The 21,473-nt window shown below is 40.7% G+C and overlaps 1 protein-coding gene and 1 long non-coding RNA gene across 12 annotated transcripts in view; one reads left to right on the top strand and one right to left on the bottom strand.

Annotated features, from left to right (window-relative positions):
* The window catches only part of NELL1 (neural EGFL like 1), a 411,949-nt gene that overhangs the window by 70,100 nt on the left and 320,376 nt on the right, over positions 1-21,473 (top strand). For 9 of the 11 annotated variants that reach the window (XM_038406763.2, XM_038406767.2, XM_038406764.2 and 6 more), the window contains 2 exons: positions 12,864-12,960; positions 20,138-20,210. In XM_038406763.2, the coding sequence (XP_038262691.1) occupies positions 12,864-12,960; positions 20,138-20,210 (170 nt within the window). The remainder of the gene's footprint in view (positions 1-12,863; positions 12,961-20,137; positions 20,211-21,473) is intronic. The other 2 variants (XM_038406768.2, XM_038406766.2) reach the window with 1 other exon arrangement.
* Positions 170-20,561, bottom strand: LOC122460608. Its single transcript, XR_006282027.1, has 5 exons — positions 20,522-20,561; positions 16,738-16,903; positions 15,653-15,788; positions 7,278-7,408; positions 170-314 (listed from the first exon to the last, which is right to left on the bottom strand). It is a non-coding gene; the product is annotated as an uncharacterized LOC122460608 (long non-coding RNA).

Below are 21,473 nucleotides of genomic sequence, written 5' to 3'. Positions count from 1 at the left end.
GAGAGAAAGGAAATGGTTAATGGAAGAAACAAGGTTTGACTCTGGAGAGACAGCCATGTCACTGCACAGTATTTAAAAAAATGAATGAGAAGAATGTGTGATAGGAACATGGGAGCAAATACATAATGCTTCAAAGCCAACCCTTTGGCTCCTCATCTTGTACCTGCCTTCTCTTTGTGAGAAATTGACTCTGGAATATCGATGAGATTATTTTATGGTTATGGGCAAATTATTTAGTGATGACATTATCCTCTTGATAAGATGCTCCTGTGACAGGATATTCTGTAAGGGGATTAACTCTTCGGCAGATGATGCTGAAAAGCAAAATTGAGATATTTAGCAGGGAATCTGACAGTGACTGGCCCATGGTTTTCTTTTATTTTACATTTATTTTTCATAACAGTGTAGCTCAGTTTTGGAGGCTGGTTATCCTCACTTTCACCAGTTCTTGTTCTCTTCCTCCTCCTCCTCCTCCTCCTCCTTTCTCCCCCATTGTTTTTACCCATATGTAAACCCATTGACTTTCTGGTTTACACAGGAGAAAGTCAGAGGAGAATCGGGCTCAGTATTTTCAGACTCATGTTTATTATGAGCAAACATGTAAGGCTTCAAAGATATACCTTCAGGTACACAGAAGGCAGCTGCTGTTAGGCAAACATCTCCTGTGTGCCACAGCCACATTGTGAGGGGATTTACTACTTTGCAGATGGTGCGTACCTATCTTGTGGAAGGTGTTTCACGTTTGCCAAGGTTCATTTTTCTGTGCTTTTGTTGCAAAACAGAAATAGTGTCCTTAAATTTTCTGTGTCATGGTGGTAAAATGTCCATATAACAATGTTTTGACATTTTTGTTCTAAACTAGTGGTATTTTTGGTGCACCGGCCATGCTATGTCCCAGTCGCATGGGATCAGCGAGCATGAATCATCACTGTGGAGTCATAGGATGGGATTCTGTCTTTTTTGTTTCATAGACACTTGTATAGTTTTTATTTATCGCCCATCCCAATCCCCTTCTGCCTAAAGATTTCTCTTTTGCTTCATTTTTTGGATTTTCTTCTTTCTTCCCCCTTTGAAGGACCCATCATATTCATTTCCTCCTTCACTTTCCAGGATTTCCTTTTCTAGTCATTCATTCTTAGATTTATGATGTTTGGCATCTGAGACTTATGCTAGAGATTCAACTTCTAGGCAGTTAATGAGAGAGGTCACAATATTGATAGTTCTCCGGCTAGTAATATGTAGCAGAGGCATTTAGGTAGTATTGTTTGGCACCTGATCCAAAGCCCATTGATGTTAAAAGGGGAGTATTAGGCATTGACTTCCAGTGGGCTATTGTTCAGGCCTTTAATATACAAACTGTTTTTCTTTCCTTTGGAGATATGAGTTCTAAACCGGTTTTAGGTCATAAATGAAAAAGGGTTTAGTAGTTGTCTCCTACTCCTTGGTGGATGTTTTCATGCATCATAAAAACCACTGCTACATGTTACTACATTCAGATTATTAGCCATGTCTGCTCATGAGAGAGGTCAAAGACTGCAATAGCAGAAGTGTTGCTGGTAAAGCCTGAGGTGTGTTTCCGGAACTGGGGGAGAGAAACTTCAGCCATATGGCTAACATTTTCAAATGTAGATGCTTAAAGTTAGGCATCTAAATTCATACTGACTTAAATTGGAGTTCAGCTCTTCTGAAAATCAGGGCACTTAGCATATTTTGTCCTGTGTACTTTCCCCCAGTGTACTTTCCCCCAGTGTATCTGATTCTAGTCATTACACTGGGACCCTTTACTTTTGTGAATGCTCTACTTGTTTGTATGAAGATGGGGAAGCAGTGTGGTTTAGTGGACTCAGAAGACCGGGTCCTATTCATTCTATTCTGGCACTGACCAGCTCAAGTCACCTTGGACAAGTCACTTAATCTCTCTCTGTCTCAGTTTCCCCATCTGTAGAATGGGGGTAATGATTTTGACCTCCTTTGTAAAGCCCTTTGAGATCAATTGATTAAATGTCCTATATAAGAGGTAGGTGCTACTATTAATATGGATGTTACCCTCCATATTGCAGTCACTGTATGCTTTAACAGGTCCTCTCCTCTTCTGGGCATCCATAATAACCCAGTGGCTTTTCTAGGACTGTTTTACACAATCTCCTGTTGGTTCTTGCTGCACTAATGCTCCCCTCACTTCAAAGTCCTACACTAATTACGCTGAACCTAAAAGAGCAAGCACAGTCAATTTTTCTTGTGGATATTATGTCAGTGGTCATTTGTAATTTAATAGTCAAAAAAGCAAGGGTAAAAGTCATCCATAGCTTTGTTAGAGGTTGTGATGGGGTGTGTACCCCATGTAGGCCATGAAGGGGTTAACATGGACCTGAAAGGCCAGTTTACATACCTGGCCCCATCAGCCAGGGAGAGAACGCCAGCTGTAAATGATGATGAAGCCTAGCTGGGGAAGGGATAGGTGGTGATTATAAAGCTAGGAAACTGTAAGGTGGTGGTGGTGTTGGTGGTTTTTTTTTTTTTAAAGCAGAAAGGGGCTGCAGAGGGAGAATGTGTAGTCAGTCTCTGGGGAATGGAAGAGGTCCACGGAAGCAGCAAGGAGTCTGAGGGAGTAGACCTTGGCTGGGTAGGTATGGGTCTCAGGGCTGGAACCCACAGTAGAGTGAGGACCTAGTTTTCCCCTACCAGCCACCAAGGAAGTTGGGGTGAAACCCTCTGAGGTTGGGGTGTAAGGGCCAGGGAGCACAGAGACAGAAGGAAGGTCATTTAACTATAGGTTTGTTGGACTCTAGTCCACCCCTTCTGGGGTAACAGTGTGATCTGACTGGAGGGGGCCAAGTTGTGGAAAGGGAGAGCACCACAGCAAAGGAGTGACCGTCAGCAGGGGCACCAAACAGAGAGATGGCCACTGTGCCAGGCTTGGCCACAGAGAGGTGCTCCTGCAGTGAGTGAACCCATTTACGGACATTCTAAATGTCAGCTTAGTTGCTTACATTTGAAATATTTGTTATTACTTAAGTTTATATAAGAATAATTAGCAAGTGAACATTTTAAAAAAGACAGGTCAAACTGGACATGTTAGCATCTCTTTGGGTTTTGCCCTGTGCACGTGGTGTTTGTCAAAAGAAACACTCTACTGTTCTCTTCTAAACACCTCAATTTTGTTTTATGTCTCATTCTTAACTTTCAATTCACTATAAAAAGCCTAACTTCCTCTGTGGTTGAAAGAGGTTGTTTAAAGTAACATTTTTGGATGCACTTTTTATTTTTAAATTTTTGTAGTGTGGGAGATCAGCAAGGGAAAGGATAATTAAACTGATAAGTAGAGAAGCTTATCTTGATGATCGTAATAAGAAAATCAGTGAAATGGTTTATCAGAAATGTACCATTATAGTTTAAATGATTAAATTTGAGCTTGAAAAGAACTTTAAACCTGAGCAAGCATTTTCTAGTTTATTTAGCACAAATGCTATTATATAACACCTCCCCTTTTTCCCCTCCAGAGCCGAACAATAACTTTTTGATTAAACATTTGGCTATTGTATGTTCCAAATTTAATAGCAACATTCTTCCTACCAAACCTGAATTTTATCTAAATTGCTTTCCTCTTGTTCAGTGATTGTGAACTCCTATAGTAGACAGAGGAGAGAGCATGAAAAATCAGATTTTCTCACAAGATTATTTTTGTCAGAAACAGAGAGCTGAAATCTAGATGAATAATTCAGTTAAACTTATTACAAAACTGAAGACATGTCAAATAATGCATCCTATCTGTAAACACCATTAAAACAATCACATAGGTATTGGCATGTTTTTATTGGGAAGAATATAGACAACTAGTAGAAATAGAAGCATGTAGAGACAACCTGGGATCCCTTTCCAAAAGCAGTTCTTAATCCTTTCAAAGGAACTGAAAGACAAATGCCAATATTGCAATCTTACAGCTAGAGACTTATTTAATGACCTGCTATTATCAGCACTTTCTTCACACTGTTGGGGTGCACAAAATGAACAGGCCAAACTTTCTAAATTTGTTTTTTGGGTGGCCTATGTTAGGAGCCTAGGGCATGACTTTCAGAAGGGCTGAGTACCTGAAACTCCAGCTAAATTGTGAGTGCTCAGCACCTCTGAAAATCAGACCCCAGTTGGTGTCTCAGATTGAAACAAACGTTGAGACGCCCAAACAAAGAGGACACTTTGAAAATATTGGCTATGCTGTTAAAGGAATGTGACCTGAGCAATCACCAGCACATTTAAAGAATCTAAAGATAAAGATAGATGCAAACAAGGTAAGCTAAAATTTTATGTTTACAGGGGAACCTGCCTGTAATGGGGTGGCAAGCTTTAGGATCAAGCTAAGAGATGGAGAACTTTTTTTTTTTAATGATTCACTGTAGTGTCAGATACTAGGACCCTGTACAGAAATGTACAGCTTCATCAGACTCTCCCTGGCAGCCACACCTGGTGGGCCCCATTATCTCCAACCCAGGAGTATAGTAGGATCTGAGTGCCTAGTTGGGGAAACTAGGGATTGGGACATAAGGGTCATTCAGCTTGCAACTCTAGACAAAGCAAAACACAAACTAAAGTTGGTTAGTTCTTATTAAAGTTAACTGTAAAGAAACCTCAGGAATCAGGTAAACCTAGTTCATATCTAAACCTATTTCATATCAAACATGGATGTACTGTTTTAAGAGCAATGCTGGAATGTTTAATACTGCTGCTTATGTTTAATAATGTCAGATATTTTAGATTCAAAAGAAATTAAATGATTTGCGGGTTTTCAAATTGAAGTATTACCATATTGGATTTACAGTATAACCCATTTATCAGAGTCCTACTTAATCACAACTCTTGGTTAATCCATGTTTGCTTGCAAATGCTGCCATTAATATGAACAAAGCAGTGTTTCTGGTGCAACTACGTAATTTGGAATTCCCCAAAATACTTTTGTGTGTGTGTGTTTTCTCCCTAGGACTTGCTGGCTTTAGCTTATTATTGCCGCATGTTGTATATGAGAACTCTCCATTGCAGGAGAAAACTATCTTATTTGTTAGAAAGGAAGGATACTCTAGTGGTTAGGGCAGTTAGGTTTGCATCCCTGCTCTGCCACAGACTCCCTGGGTTCCATAGGTGAGTCACTTATGTTATGTCTACCCCGCAATGTAAGCTCTGGGGTCAGTGGGATCCTGCAGGCTGAGTGTTTGTAAGTCTGAGCTTGAGTGTCCACGCTGAATATTGACTTTAGGTTTACAATTCCTGGATCTTGGTCTCTCACACACGCTCTGTTGTTTACACTGCATTACGCAGACCTGAGTCAAACCAGCCTCTCGCAGGTTTCTTAGCCTCTTCTCCAGCTCCATCAGCTCTAGACCTTTTGTTTGTGATTCACTGTGGGAAAACTTCATTGTCCATCTCGCGGCAATTGACAGGAAGTTGTCACATCCTGCCAAGAAATGTTTGGGTCTGTACATTCCCAGCAACTGGAGCCATCGACATGTAAAAGTCACTATTTGAAGAACTTGTCCTGCTTGGCCTGCTCTGCAAAAGTTCATGGTGACAATGTTTTCCGCCAGTGGGAAAACCTTCATGGACAGGACATGCCACTATTGCCACCAGATAACATTGTCATAAATCGAGTAACTACCCCTGTTATTATTCTACCCCCTTTTGCCTTGGTTTATGAAACCATATCCTGATCTGGTGAAAGGAGGTTATTGGGTGTACTCTTATTGGGTGTAGAATGGTGGATTAAATGTGCATTTGGCAGATTGAAATCCTGCTGGCACTGTTTACAGAACCATTTGGATTTCACTGTCATCAATGCTGTCTGCATTATTATACCTTGCTGTGCACGTCACAATCTTTGTGAATTCAGAGGTGAGCCATTTGCCCATGGATGGATCTATGACAGTAATGCAGGGGTCAGCAACCTTTGGCAGGCGGCCCACCAGGGTAATCCACTGGTAGGCTGCGAGACATTTTGTTTAAGTTAACCGTCCACGGGCACAGCCCCCCACAGCTCCTGGTGGCTGCGGTTCACCATTCCTGGCCAATAGGAGCTGCGGTAAGGAGCGCAGGCCCTTCCCACAGCTCCCATTGGCCAGGAATTGTGAACCACAGCCACTGGGAGCTGCAGTGGGCTGTGCCTGTGGACGGTTAATGTAAACAAAATGTCTCACGGCCTGCCAGTGGATTACCCTGGTGGGCCACGTACCGAAGGTTGCCGACCCCTGCAGTAATGGATTGCTGAACTGGTACATTCAGCCAGAAAGTGCACCTGTCACAGCTTTAGCAGGATGCACATGGGAAACTGAAATCAGGGATGCTTAGTGCGCTTGCAATGGAAGAGGGAGAATAGTATGTTTATGGATGTATTTGTGAAGCAGTTTTTACAGTAAATGAAGTATTCTCGCCATATGCTATGAATAGGGTATGCGTGATTGTCATGAATTGTTAACTGTGGATGAGATGGCTGCCTATGCAGTGTGGTGGGGGAAGGTAGTTTGTGTGACATGAATTTTGGGGTTTTATTATGGATTGATCTGAATAGATGTATTGAGAAATTGTGTTTGGATGTAGCTTCCCAATTGTCTTTTCGTGTCTTTTTTATTTTTATTCTTCAAAATACACATTATATGATGTGATGCAGTGATGGTAATAGACTCCTTAAAGAAAACAAAAGCCTTTATTTGTGAGTATGGCATTTTCAGGTGGGCCAGCTGCTTATACAATACCAAAACACCAGTAATAAACCAAAACCCAAACCAGTAATAAAATAAAGTGCATAACACAAATGTTGATTAGTGCAAAACATTGGAAACCAATGCTAATAAGTTGCCAACATTTGTGTGTCCCCGGACCCTTTCCCACCTTCTTCTTCCCCTTTCTAGCATGTTTAGCATACTCTTGGTGCTGCTGCACAAGGTGGAGGACTGCTGGGGGTACATTTACCCTGTCCAACTAGTGTTCAGTCCCGCTTGCATGGGCCAGCCAATCACGGTAATGTTTAATGCGTTCCTGGTCTGCACGGTCTGTGGAGGAGACTCGGGATGTGGTGCTGGTGGAACAGGAGTCTGAATTCCTGTGCTCATTAGCATAAGCAGCCTCTCAAACAGGTCTTTCTGCTGAGCTCTGTCTTCATCCCTCAACCAATATTCCTACTTCCAGAAACTGTGCTGCAAGTCTCTCTCCTCACATGCTGCAGTTCTCTTCTGGTGCTCTACTGCCTGCTTGTGCCTTTCCACTTGCCATGGATTCTTTTCCCTTTCATAGTGTACCTGCTTGTTGGCCCTGTCCAGGAGGTCTACCATAAGTTCATCATGGAAATGCTTCATCTTTGACCAGTCCATAACCGTTCAAAATCCCAGGATCCTGCTGGAGTCTGGCTGGGGTGCTGAGGTGGAAGGGCCTGAAAGCAGACATCAAATAATACATTTATCATCTCAGTACTTAAAAAAAAAATGTTCGGTGAATCCTCAGGAAAAAGGTGCCTGTGGAATCTTAAGGTAAAAAAAATGATACTTTGTAAAACTCAACTTCAGTATAGTTTTAGAGGAATGCTTCAATTCCGAGAAGCTTCATGGACCCAACAGTTAATCAGAGTGAAAAGAATACACACAATAGTAAGCTGAAATGTACACATGCAATATGTTTAAAAATTGTAGACCATTGTAGGCAGGGAAGGAGAGGTTGCTATGGTTCACTATCTAATGTGTCTCAGTTCTTTCTGGCATTCTGGAGGACCTAATAATCCTGAAGGTTCCTGAATTGCAAAGAGAGATTCTATTCCAAGCTACCAGTGGCAAGGCACGCATGCATGTCAGAGGTTCTCAAGTGGGGACTGAACAACACATCCACGAGTGGAGTGGGCAGGTGTCCTATAGAGGAGGGCCTGGAAAATATGCCCTTCCCCGAAGTGTGACTATCTATCCGGAGTTCCTACTATGGAAAATTTTGCAGCTTATCAGCACCCTGGGTTGGGTCAAAATTCATGGGGGAATCAACAGGATGCTGTGCTACTGTCCACATGAATTACTGATTCCCTACAGCTTATGATGCAGCCTTCTCTGACTACATTTACCAGTGGTCTAAATACAAAAACACAGGATAATATGAACTCTCAAAGAACTGCATAAACAAGTATCCTGGCACACTGGACTGCACACAACCCCCTTTTGTATTTCAGACATTGATTTTTGTCATCCAGGCTCTACATTTCCCCTCACCCCTGTACAGTTTGTTTACAGTTGGCTCATAATGCTGTGGCATGGGTGAGTTCTCCAGTGTGGTGTACTAAAAGGGAAGGCAATATCTGGTTCTTATTTTGAACGCTCCAGTACGTCTTTGTAAGAATGTATGAGTAGCTAGTAAAAAAAAAAAAATGCAGAGTGCTAGTTCAACTATCTGTGCTTGGGGCTTGGCGTAGCATGCAGTACCCAGTCAAAGTTCTCATAAAAGAGGCAGGATGACTGAGAGTTCCCCGGGGTACAGTTTTCATCCCTGGCTTTCTGGTAGTCACTCTTGAGCCGCTTGATCTGCTCTCTTCGCTGGCACCGGTCCATTGAATCCCCCACACTGTCAACTTATCCGCTATTTCTTGCTACATGTGATACATTTCTTGGTACATTTCTGATTCTCTTACTGAAGTTGAACATGATGCTCACCTTGCACCACAGATTTACCAGAATCTGACTGTCCTGTGACCGCATAGCCGTGTGCTTGGCCAAAGTCTTCCTGTAGGTGGCCAAAGCTCAGGCAGGAGATGGTTCACTCTGGAGCTCAGCAATCCATAATAAAACGGAAGAATTAAAAGCTGAGCAGCTGTACTTGAACCAGACATTTCCTTTTAACACTGGGACTCTGGCTTAAACTGACCCCCTTTGTGGGTCCAAGGGCTCTCAGGTCCAGAGGGCTTGCTGGCCTGAGTCCGATAGATGTGTGTATAGACAGAAGGGGGAATTGGGCTTGAGTTTGAGCCTGGGCATATACTGTAGTGCAGACATGCCCTCAGAGTCAGTTCCCCATCTGTAAAATGGTGATAAAAGTACTTCTGTACCTCACAGGGCATTGGGAGGATAAATACATTAAATATGATGAGGTAATGGAGGCTAAGTACCTAATACAGATTATTATGGAGTGTGTTCATGTATGATGGGAAGTGTGTGTGTACTTATGGTATCTTATGAACCTTTTACAATTATTCCCCTGATATATCTCAGATAATCATTTGAAAGGCAAAGTTTTCTGCACTATTCTATTCCTTGTGTCATGGTGGCTATTCATACAGGTGACTACTGTATTTGAGATGCTTTCTTGTAAAATATGTTCTTTGATTTGCATACTTTTCTTTGGTGAACTGGAATGTACAGCTAATGTAGGTATATTTTCTGTATGGCTATTATATGCTTTAATCAGGTGACAGAAAATAGAACAATAGTGGAGTGGGAGACAACACACAAAGGGGAAGAGAAACAACCTAACATAGAAGGGAACTGGGAGGGAGAGGAGATACCCAGAGTGTGGAACAAGGGAGAGACATGCAAGGAATTTGTAAAGGTTTTTTTGGCACTAGTTGGGGGCAGCACACTGTTTCATGGCCAGATCACACCTTCTACCAGAAAATCCATGGGGGGGGGGAGGTGAGGGAAGCAGGGTTTGCTCTCCTGAGAAGTAGGGTACTTAGCCTCATCCCCAACAACGAAAAGCATGGAAGGTCATTTTAGAACTGCACAGATCTCGATGGATTTGTATGAGACGTGGGATCATCAGCACATAGCTCCATGCCTTTGCGCTGGCTTGAGAGCCCCTTGCGTCTAAGTCCTCCTCCAGAGCTTCCCCCATTAGCAAATGCCACTCATAACCTCCTTAAGGGGCTGGAGGCGGGGTAGGGGGCTTAGTCTCAATGAAGTCTGCTGTTTCTGGTAGTGCTACAGAACTCTTGCAGTGCTCTCGTGATTCAGGCCTGAAACTGGGAGGCAGAAGATCTGATGTAGGGGGCAAGTCAGTTAGCCTTGCTGTGCTGCCGTTCCCTAGGGACCTACAGGGTTGTGAGGCTTAATTCATTAATATTTGTAAAGTCCTTTGGTTTAACCTTCATTAAATCCTCAGACTGAGTGCCCTAGTACTGCACAGTATTATTATGAACAGTCAATTCCTTCTTCTTCATTGATACAAAAGCTGCTTCTTGATACCAGTTTTTGTTCATGTGAATATTTATCCTGTCATCAAAGGCATCTAGTTTTTCTACCTGTGGAGCTTTGCTTTATTATTATTATTATTATTATTATTACTATTTATTATTACTATTTTATTTTGGCTGTGTGCTGTTTTAGCCTTGGATTTAGTTCTTACATGTTGACAGTGTGTTGTACGCATACAATATTCCTCATGGTCTGCTATAGTCTGTTTCTTTAGGAATGCAGATGTGAGTTTTAATCTTTTAATTTGCCAAGAATGTAGCCTATGTTTTGTTGTAGTGATAGGCTGTGTGCAGCTTTACAGTAGCCTCTTCATTTTTCGTTGATTTAAGCGCAATATATGATGAAGTTTATTCACATAATCCGTGAATAAGATAGCATCCGAACACCCTTTCCGTAAAAATTAAGCCCACACTGATCAATTTCTACAGTTGACACCTGCACATTAATTATAGATTTAATGGGCAGATTTAGAAAAAATATATTTCATATCTGCCATGCAGCCTACACACACGAAGCTCTTCCTAGACATCAAAAGCTACGTGGAAGTAGGCACAAAGCCCTTTATTTTTAATCTGAGTGGTTGCCTGAGAGAGATGCTAGATGGTCCAGAAATTTAATTTGAATAGAACAATGCACAGAGAAAAATGAAGAGTCCATTGTCACAGAGCATATACCATATGAATGGGACCTTCTGAAAGGACACTGGAAGATAGATCATTATAGCTTTCTCCCATAAAGGACAAAAACCTTTTGTTATATCCTCAGGAAAGCCAAAGATAAACCACTTGGGCCTGTGTCTCATTTGTCTTCCTTATAGTCTGTTATTGACCTATAGTATAATACAGGTCGCTTTGTATGCTTTACATTGAAGCAATGTAATTCTTCTTGTAAAATTGAAGGCAGATATCATGGAGTCCCTTTAGAGCATGTTACTAGGCCAGGTAAATAAAAATCCAATATTCTATCCTAAGTAGTGTTGTAGAAGCCACCATATTGCTTTGTTTAAAACACTGGGGCTTTGTCTGCTAACGGAAAATGGAGTTCTTTGTGGAATATTGACTAGTATTTTTCAAAGACTAGACACTTTCCAGAGAGGATGTTGTTAACCCAAGTCGTGAATAAAGATGTGCTATATATCTAAAGAGAAATTTCTAATGGAATTGTGTAATTCAGTGACTAGCTTTCTCAAGGATCATGTCAATTACTGTACCTTGTTCAGCCTTTTAAAGCAGTTTTGCATTTGCGTAGATGTTTAATTTTGCATGTGTTTATAGCACAAAGGAGATGCTTACATTTTAAAATATTGATAGAGATAAGACATGCAAAATTCTCATAATTCCCAAAACATGGTTTAGAAGAATACCACCTTGTTTTGCTGTCCAAACAAGTAAAATAGCTCAACATGAGAATTTTATAGATAGGATAGGTAATTACCTAGCAGAAAAAAAAATATCCCAGAGCTTTGAATCTAACTTTGAATGCCTCTTTTGTACTACAACATGTTAAGAAATGTGATGAATTAGGGTTGATTGTAATTACCATAAACTTAAGCAATTAACTCACAGAATTATTTGAAGAACTCTTTTGAACTCTCTGCTTGTGTTCTTAAGTTGTGGAGTTTCAATGTAACTATTTTCTTATTTCTGAAAAAATAAAGTTTGTTTTTTTCTCTTTCTATGGCTTTTAGATAGATTATTCGCTCATTATTCTGGCAAACGGTTTCCTTCTCCTTCTCAGGGTAAACAAATGTGGGAGGATTACGTGTCTTTATTTTTGACTGCATTCATTTTGATATTTAAATTCAGCAATGCTTTTGCTAAAGTTCTTCAAAACTCGGATCATTTTGGAGCTCAGACAATAAAAATCAATGACGACATTAGTTGAGCCTGAGCTTGGACAGATTCGAAAATTAGTGAAAGTGTAAATTGAAGGATAATTGTGTAGTGAGTTGTTGATTGACTTGTATTTTATATTGGAAACTGCTCACATTCATTTTAAAGCTACAGCTATAATGCTAAGGTGGGAGAGAGGAAGAAAAAACATCACTTAATCCATTTCCTATTAAACATACAGATACATTATGAGTGAAAGAACTTGATATGTTCAGAGTCTATTCAATTGACTGGCTTGCTGGTATGATTATAGGTCAATATGAGTTAGCGTAGTGGAAGTATATTTCATCATCTATCTTAGCCTCCCTATAGTAACACACTTGTTCTGATATAAGGCAGAGCGTCTGTGCCTCCTGGCTGTATAAGAGTGGCACTAGAGCTAGCGGTCAAAGCAAAGGGAAGGTGAGTCCGGAGTCTTCTGTTGAATTCCTGGCTCTGCTGCTGGTACTTAACGTCTCCATGCTTGAGTTTTTTCCATATTGTAAAATGGTGATAATATTTTACTCACTATTTGAAAGTGTTTTGAGAGCCTGAATAAAAGGTGTTATATAAACTGTCAAGGATGATGATGATGATTGATGATTGATTATTATTCATTACACTTTAGCAAAAAAAATTAATTGGTACCGTATCTGGGTATTTAATCATAGACTTTTTTAGGCCAAACTTTGTCATTTCTTTTTTCATTGTTTTTTTTTTTTTTTTAAATTTAGACTTTTTCAGAGGGGGGAAGAAAAAGACTTGTTCCAACTAATGACATTTTCCTCCACAGGATTTATGAACGCGTCATAGATCCTCCGGAAATGAATCTAATGCCAGGAAGCAGTTTATGGCTGGGACAGCGGAACAGGAAACATGGTTTTTTTAAGGTAAGCAGATACACAGCAGCAGATGTAGGGCACTAACCAAAGCTTTCTTCCTTTGCACACCCAACCCTCTACCCCCTTAATAGGACTCTTAGTAGGGATTGTTGGTGTCTGAGGAACCAGTCCAACTTGTCACAAAAGGGTCTGACTCTGCAAGGTGTGGACTGTGCTCTCAACTCCAATTGTATTCCAGTGTGTCTTAAGAGATATATCTCATCCTCCTGCAGTGTATTATCCTGGATCACCCATGAGTGAAGTGAGATTGTGGAACATAGTGACTCTTGTGTGGGTTCCTGAAACTGTCTGTCTTAAAAACGTTCAAAATAATTTTTATCATGGTCCGGGTGACCAAGCGATGCATTTCCTAATATTCATAGACCAGTGGCAGCTGGGCTTCTTCGCTATTATATCTAGATTAGCCTCGCACTGTTATTGATGGACTCCATAGTTTTCATCCTTCACAGTTTAGGTCTCATTTGACTTCCATCAGGTAAAAGCCCTCTATAGGCCTGACACTATTCACAATTGTGAAGGTATTTGCAATTGTGCACATGTGCCCTGCTGAAAGGCCTAGGAGAGTTAACTTCTTTCCTTAGTGAACTTCCCCTCATTTTGACCTCTTTTCTACATGTGAGAGGGATCCCTTACCAATGATCAACTAGTTCTGAGTTTCTGGGCAGTGGATTTGATCCATGAGCTATATATATATATAATATATCACCTTCCTCTGTAGCATGGGGCATGGGTCACTTGCTGGAGGATTCTCTGTACCTTGAAGTCTTTAAACTATGATTTGAGGACTTCAATAGCTCCGACATGGTGAGAGGTTTATTGCAGGTGTGGGTGGGTGAGATTCTGTGGCCTGCATTGTGCAGGAGGTCAGACTAGATGATCATAATGGTCCCTTCTGACCTTAATGTCTATGAGTTTGTGCTTCATGGCTTTGAAGGTCACAGCGGCCCAGAGCTTGAATTGCTGGTAGTAGGGAGCGATACTATACTATCTCTCGCCATAGGTCCATGCACATTGCATACTGTGTTCTCATATTTGAATAGTGACAGATACTGCTCTACCTGCCATTCATCTATAACTAACACACAGGTCCTGGAAAGCTGACAACCAGTTGAAAATGGTTCAGGGTGCTTAGGTCAGGCTTTTGGGATGCACAAGTGGATCTGGAAATGAATGTTGGAGATGCTCCTTGCATAGGAGAGTGAAGATATCGAAACTCCCCCTCCAAAATTTTCCTTTGGTAACTGACCATAAATATATGGGTCATCCTCACTGATGTAGCTGACAGAGAGCATGCCTGCTGGCTGGCTTGGCCTGGTAGACCATGTCTGGTGGTGAGACACCTCAAACCATCCTCATGGACCACACCAATATAGGGATGGAGACCAAAAAATGCATAGGGAAGGCGCACTTAATGTTGTCTTGGAGGCAAATGCCCTCAGACCCGGGAATCCTATTTCCCTTTTTGTTTCTCGCTTCTGTTTCCTTTATTCCCTGGCAAGCCTTGCTGGCATTATGGTCCAGGCTGAGTTGTTGTAAAACTTAAAAATTAATACTCTGCTTCATAAGCAAAGTTATAGCTAAAGCTGGCCAACTGCCATATCTAATTTTGTGTCCAGTGGATCCATGGCACAAATCATACATCAAGAATTAATTATAACATTCAAAAACCAGTCGGAGAACACTTCAACCTCCCTGGTCACTCAATTACAGACCTAAAAATCGCAATACTCCAACAAAAAAACTTCAAAACCAGACTTCAACAAGAAACTGCAGAATTGGAATTAATTTGCAAACTGGACACCATTAAATTAGGCTTGAATAAAGACTGTGAGTGGATGGGTCATTACACAAAGTACAAACTATTTCCCTATGCTAATTTTCCCCCTACTGTTACTCACACCTTCTTGTCAACTTTTGGAAATGGGCCATCCTGATTATCACTACAAAAGTTTTTTTTTCTCCTGCTGATAATAGCCCACCTTAATTGATTAGTCTCATTATAGTTGGTATGGCAACACCAATTTTTTAATGTTCTCTGTGTATATATATATATATATCTTTCTACTGTATTTTCCACTGCATGCATCTGATGAAGTGGGTTTTAGCCCACAAAAGCTTATGCCCAAATAAATTTGTTAGCCTCTAAGGTGCCACAAGTACTCCTTGTTCTTTTTGCTGATACAGACTAACACGGCTACCACTCTGAAACCTGCTTAAAGAGTGTGGAGTTTAGTCAGTTGGTGGGTGATAAACTCCGATAATAAGTACCTTGTATCTTGGATAACAGAACACAGTTTAAGGATTCATTCAAATCAAAACAGCATCCATTTGATAAAATAGTCATAGGATAGTGATATGCTTATCTACATCATCTTGAGACTGGCATGGCTTTCCATTATCAGGATGGTTGACCATCAGTTCAATTTCCTTTTGAAGCATTCATTATTTAAATTTATGTTGCAGTTACTAGTTTTTTGAAGAACACCCCCTCTCTCAACTTTGTAGATTTTTTTTCAGTGAGCCAAACAAAATATCAAATTCAGTATTGCTTAAATAGTGTAATTGGTGTGGTAACTCTAACTCTTTTTTACGTGTGTGTGTGCGTATACATATGTGCATGCATGCACTACTTCCATCACTTTTTTGCTTTTATATTTAAGGTCCAAGAATTGCACCTTACCTGGACTTCATTTCTTGTTGTAACAGCTGACCTGTCGCTGTGAAGTGAAATTGATGGCATGATTTTATTCTACAGCTGTTGTTCCTTATCTCAGCTGCTTCCCATAATTCCACAGATGGTAAACATATGTTTAGAGCTGCATAGAAAAAAGTAAATTATATTGGATTCACCCATCTTTAATTCTTTTTATGCAGACAGCCAGAGTCTAAAAACTCTGGGATACTATACATTTGTAAATTAATATTTCTATGCATTAACACTTTGGAAACAGCAGGGTAGCTAATGATATGCTAATGAGCTTCCAGTTTTTATTGATCATAATGAAAGTCGACAAGTGCCTTTCTTTGCTATGTTTGCTTGAATATTTTACTAACTGTCTGCAGGGCAGAAATGCATAATTGGTTGCATTTTTAAAATCCTGCTTGTGAGTTTCAGAAGTCTTTAGGTTTTTTTGTTTGTTTTGGTTATCCATTGCAAAAGCTTGTAATTTTGCCAGTTTATAAACAGTACGTATTTCCATTCATATATTTTCATGCTCAGTAGGCTCTCCCTTCCCTTTTCATAGCAATTTGTTTCAATGTTTTAATGCATAAAATATATAACTATATTTTCCTCATCGTAAACAGAGATCTTCAGGGAAATAAGAGCAGTAAAAAAGAATTAGCATTTTTTGTACGTGTGGTATAGCTGTGCTAGTATTTGTATGTGAAAGAATTGGGTATGAGCTTTAGCCTAATCATAGTTATTCCAAAAATATTAGAATTTTAATGGTGTAATTTACTATTCATTTTGCTCCTTCTGCCCCTTTTTAAGAAGTGAGAAGTTTTCTTAAATGAGTATCATTAATGTCTGTTTTTGGTGAGGATTCTCCTGTTGTTCCTCATGCACCTTTATGGAAGTGTCATGTAAGGATCTAAGTCATGATGGGCCAGATTCTGACCCTCTTATTTACACTGAGTGACTTCTTACTCCACAAGTAGTCTCATTTGAGTTTGTGGGACTATTGGTGGAGTGAGGGGCTGGTCAGCATAAGAGGAGATCAGAATTTGGCCCTTTATATGAACATCTAACAATATGTAACTTACCCTGTACAAATACCTCAGAGTTCTGCCATTCCAATGCCCCAGTTCTGCAAAGTGCTGAATGACTTCAACCCTTATTCAGGTCAGTGGAATTTAAGGCTCCTCACCATCTCACAGGAGGTGCCCTGCCCCTTCCAGGATACTGACTCGAGGTAAACAATGGAGCGTGCTAATAACAAAGACAAGATGTTGTTTTTGTTTCCTGTACAAGTGGAAGTCCATAAATTATTCCTTCTGAAAAACAAGGATAGCATTTGTTGACCATTCAGGTTTCTTCAGTGTACCCCAGTAGCAAGATCATCTCTGTGTGCTAGGGATGATACTGGAGTCAGGTTAAGAAACAAAACTGAAGGGAACCTGAGGAAGAATCTTTTTGGTAGCAGGCCCAAAACTCTAAAACACCTTTCCCTGAGGAGATGAGGTAGAATTTTACCCTTGCTAACTTCAGACCATGCTGAAAACCTCAGCTCTTCAATAATGTATATAACCCTTGTGCAGTGCCCAGATACAATGTTGAATAAGATCTTTGGAAATGTATATTGATTGATAAATGAATAGAACATACTTGTGTGGCAGCACAAAGCATGCACAAGGTGCTTTACATATAAAAAGCCAGAGTTCCCACTCCAAAGACTATATAATCTAAATTGAATAAATATGTTACAGAGGGCAGCAGTTCTGGCACAGGAAAATGATGTGTTTACCAGAAGAAGGCTTTGTGAAATAAGTGGGGTTTAAAGAGTGAGAATAGCAGTATGAAATCAAGTGAATTAAATTGCAGAAGGTTAAAGCATTAGAGGGCCCTGAATGCATCAACCCTTTCATATAACATTAATGGAGCAGCTCATTATATAGAATAATGAAAGGAGCTATAAACATCCCAGTGCTTTTTCTATCAAATTCATATGGAATGAGATGGATATTTAAGGCTCTGCCTCTGCATTGTCTTCACTAGTGTGGAACTCTGCTGACTTCACTGGGACTTCATGCAGATGAAGGAGTCCACCTTAGGGTGTGTTTAGGTAAATATTTCATATGAAAACCATATGTAGTGATACCCAGTTCTGAAGAGGAAAATCCTGACAGGTGCAAAACAACCACAGCTCACATCACAGGCTAAAATAGGAGGTCCTTTCTTAGCTTTTACTCAGTCCTTATTTACATCAAAGGACCTTAAGATTGGCCTCCGTGGGAGTTTTTGTATGCTCAATACCCCATATAGAAAACTCTGATCTAGTGAAACTTCATTTATAGAGAAGTAAGATGGAAGTCCAAGGTTGTTTAAATGCATTGCAACAATTCAGATTATGCTGAACTTCTGTCTATAATGAAGTTTTTCCTCTTACAAAAATGACATTGGGCAAATTCTGCTCCCCCATTGAAGTTAATGGGAAAGTTCTTATCTGTGCCTGACCATAGCTCATCTGTACCTGTCATGTATATGATTATATACATTAAAAATATAATTTCCCTTCCAGACTGAATTGTTCATTCTTTGTTAGAGTACCTACTGCCTTCGATAAGCATCTTTTTAAATCATCATTTACAGTGAAATAAATAAATTAAAATGAATGTATTTTTATATTTAAATATAAACCTATCCGAATTGCAGCAATGCGCTTAAACATGTACTTAACTTTAAGCGCACACTATTCTTGAACAGAGATTCTTTCCTGAAACAGCCTGTGTGCTTTCCTGGATGGGCTCCTGTCACTATGGTGATATAGTGTGGTGGAAGTCTGTAATCTGATTTATGCTGCTTTAATCATTTCATTGGAAAGAACTGAGCCTTAAAAATGCATTTATGTGCTGCAGCTGTTAATTGTTCACCAGTGGTCACTGGAAAGAAGTAAAGTAAGTAACATTCAGCATTGTTTTATAGGCTACTTTCCCAACCAGTGACAATATCACTTCTTCTTATTGTGATGGCTTCATTATTCTCATAGATGAAAAGGTTAATAAATATATATATTCTTCTGCTACTGAAGTGGTGTGATCTGGTTATTCCTATTAATATTTTCAATTAATATTTGATCTTGAAATAACAAGCAGGAAGCAGTGCTTGCTGATTACTTTCTGCTGTTTTAGAAAATGAACACACAAATGTTAAATGTTACTGCATTTGCAAGGCTTCAAGTACTATCTGAGGTCTATATTTTATTTATAGATTAACCTCAGTATTCCGAGCAAGCCACTATGTCTTCCATCTGCTTTGCAGAATCCATTCTATCACAATTTAACTGAAAATAAAACCAGAATACACCCAAATCGATATTTTCATTCTAAGACAGCAAACCTGATGATAAATTTCTTCTTAAATTAGAGAGGTTCTTCCAAATCAGGTAGGAGGGAGAGCCGCAAACCCTTTTTCATTTACAGTGAGATACTTGGACTTCTCCAGGAAAATTCCTAGTTCTTTTAAAGTTCATTAAGGGACAAGAGATCATCTAAGATGCTGAATACCCTTAACTCCCGTTAAACCTAGTGGATCTTGTGGAAGATAAGCGCCTTGTAGAGTCAGGCCCAGAGAAAGAGCTTCAGGATTTGGCTCTAAGGAGCAAACCCCAATCCCCAGTACTCACTGTGTGTGTGTTGTCTGGATTCTGGGGAGATGCACAGGAAAGGGGCTATGATTACTCTCTACAAAGATCTGAATAACAGGCTGCATTGTGTGGAAGAGTGCTTCATGCATATGGAGAAATGACATGAGATTCAACAGTGGTGGATCGTTCAACCCTTTCACTTCCCCAGCCTGCCACTGCCCAGCTTCCAAAACCCCATGTGTGCTGTTGTGAAGAGACTTCCTCCAATGCTGAGTTCTATATAACTCCTAATTCCTTCCGCCTTTCCATCCCGTATGCACAGGTGGCCTTCCTTACCTTTGTTAGGAACAAGATTGACTCCTAACTGAGCAGCAGAGAATTCATTATGAAATGTCCTTTTAAATATGGTTTGATCTCCTAGGCTAATTTGGCTAAAGGAATTAATAAGAACATTTCTAGGTATCGGAGTAGCAGCCGTGTTAGTCTGTATTCACAAAAAGAAAAGGAGTACTTGTGACGCCTTAGAGACTAACAAGTCAGTCTCTAAGGTGTCACAAGTACTCCTTTTCTTATTTCTAGGTAGTGTGCAATTTTTGCATGTTTTTTATCAAATCCTATGCCATAAACTTTTTTCTTGGAGAAAAGGAAGTTGTTGTAATCATTCATATCTTGTTCAGCTTTACCTGAATTGTTCAGTTAGGGTGGTCCTCTTCGTAAAAAAACAAAAAAACCCAATCAAACAAAAATAATAAGCTGATCCATTATTTATGGCCTCTTGGCAGAAAACTTGAGAAGCATCTTAGAAGTTTTAACTGTCTGACTACAATCTATATTTACCAGCAATCTTTTCTTTTACAAAGGGTATCATTCAAGATGTGAAAATAATCTTTATGCCTAATGGATATATAACACAGTGCCCTAATCTGAATCGCAGTAAGTAGCAATTTATTTACTTTGACAGTTGAAGATTTAAATATTAATCACTAACTGCCCCCCGACTCGAGGCTGTGTGGCCTTGCTGTTACCCGGAGTTCTTTCAGCCCAAAGCTCTTGGTAACTTTTACTCTGTGCGAGGTGGTGTCAGGAAATAAATCAGGGGAGACATGGCCGTCCGACCGATAGATGGCTGGCACAAACAGGACAACATGAGTGCTTTCACTTAAAGCTAAACTTTACTTGGTCTCAAGCATTTATGCACACGTCCGCAACAGGTTAGTAAAACACCCCCAACCCTTGATCATTACCAAAGCTGAGTGTGGCACAGCGGCAGCCCATCTGCTAGTGGGGAACACAATATGCATCCAGAGGGAGACTCCAGTCCTGAAGAGTCCCACTACCTCAAACTTTTCACCCTTATTTATACATTAGTAACAGAATGACATGTCCCTTAAAGAAAACTTGTTAAGCAAGCAGTTCCAATGGGCAAGCAAGAGGCTCCTTCTGATTATCGATTAAACAGGTGTGGGTTTTTTTTTCAGAGTTTGCAGCCTTGAGACCCCAATAGACATTCCTGGGGCACATCCTACTCTTCTAAGATGCATGTATCAGCAATTTCAACTCAATTCTTATCAGGAAGGATGCAGGGTGAAGCTGCCCTTTCTGTGGCACGCAACCCCCCCGCCCCGCCTTGGTTAAGCTAAGCTGACTTGGCTGCTTATAGCAATACGCCATAGTAGTTGCAGGCACATTACTGGTTTTGCCAAAGTCTCCCTGTACATAGCGGCTGGAGTCAGTCTCTGTCAGGTTGGGCCACCACCCCAGAGTTGGCGGTGGCCAGGATACGGGGACCTAGGCCCTCCCTCTCCACTGGGTCCCAACCCAGGGCCCTATCGGTGGCGGGGTTGCCTGCCACCAGTGCGGCGGGGTTCCGTCTGAAACACACCAAGTTAGCCTCAAGTTGTCCAACCAACTCCCCGCAAAGACTCCCTGGGTTACTTCTGACCCGCATCTCCATATCTTGTGGCTTCCTAGTTCCCCCGGTTCTTTCTCCCTCGGTAGGGTCCAGAGCCTGGGTGTTGAGAGTTGTTGTCAGCTGGCTGGCCTCCGCATCATGAAGTGTCTGCAGCCCTTCAGCAGGAGCCATCGGCACACCACCTTCCCCTATGGCTGTCAACCAAGACTGAGCCGGGCTGCTCCCTCTTACATTGGTGTTGCGCTTCGAGCATGCACAGTAGGGCCATGGTGGCGTGGCTTCCT

This window comes from Dermochelys coriacea, chromosome 6, assembly GCF_009764565.3.
Source record: "Dermochelys coriacea isolate rDerCor1 chromosome 6, rDerCor1.pri.v4, whole genome shotgun sequence".
Classification (NCBI taxonomy): domain Eukaryota; kingdom Metazoa; phylum Chordata; order Testudines; family Dermochelyidae; genus Dermochelys; species Dermochelys coriacea.
Note: the sequence above shows the minus strand (reverse complement) of the source record. Positions and strands in the feature narration are given on the sequence as shown.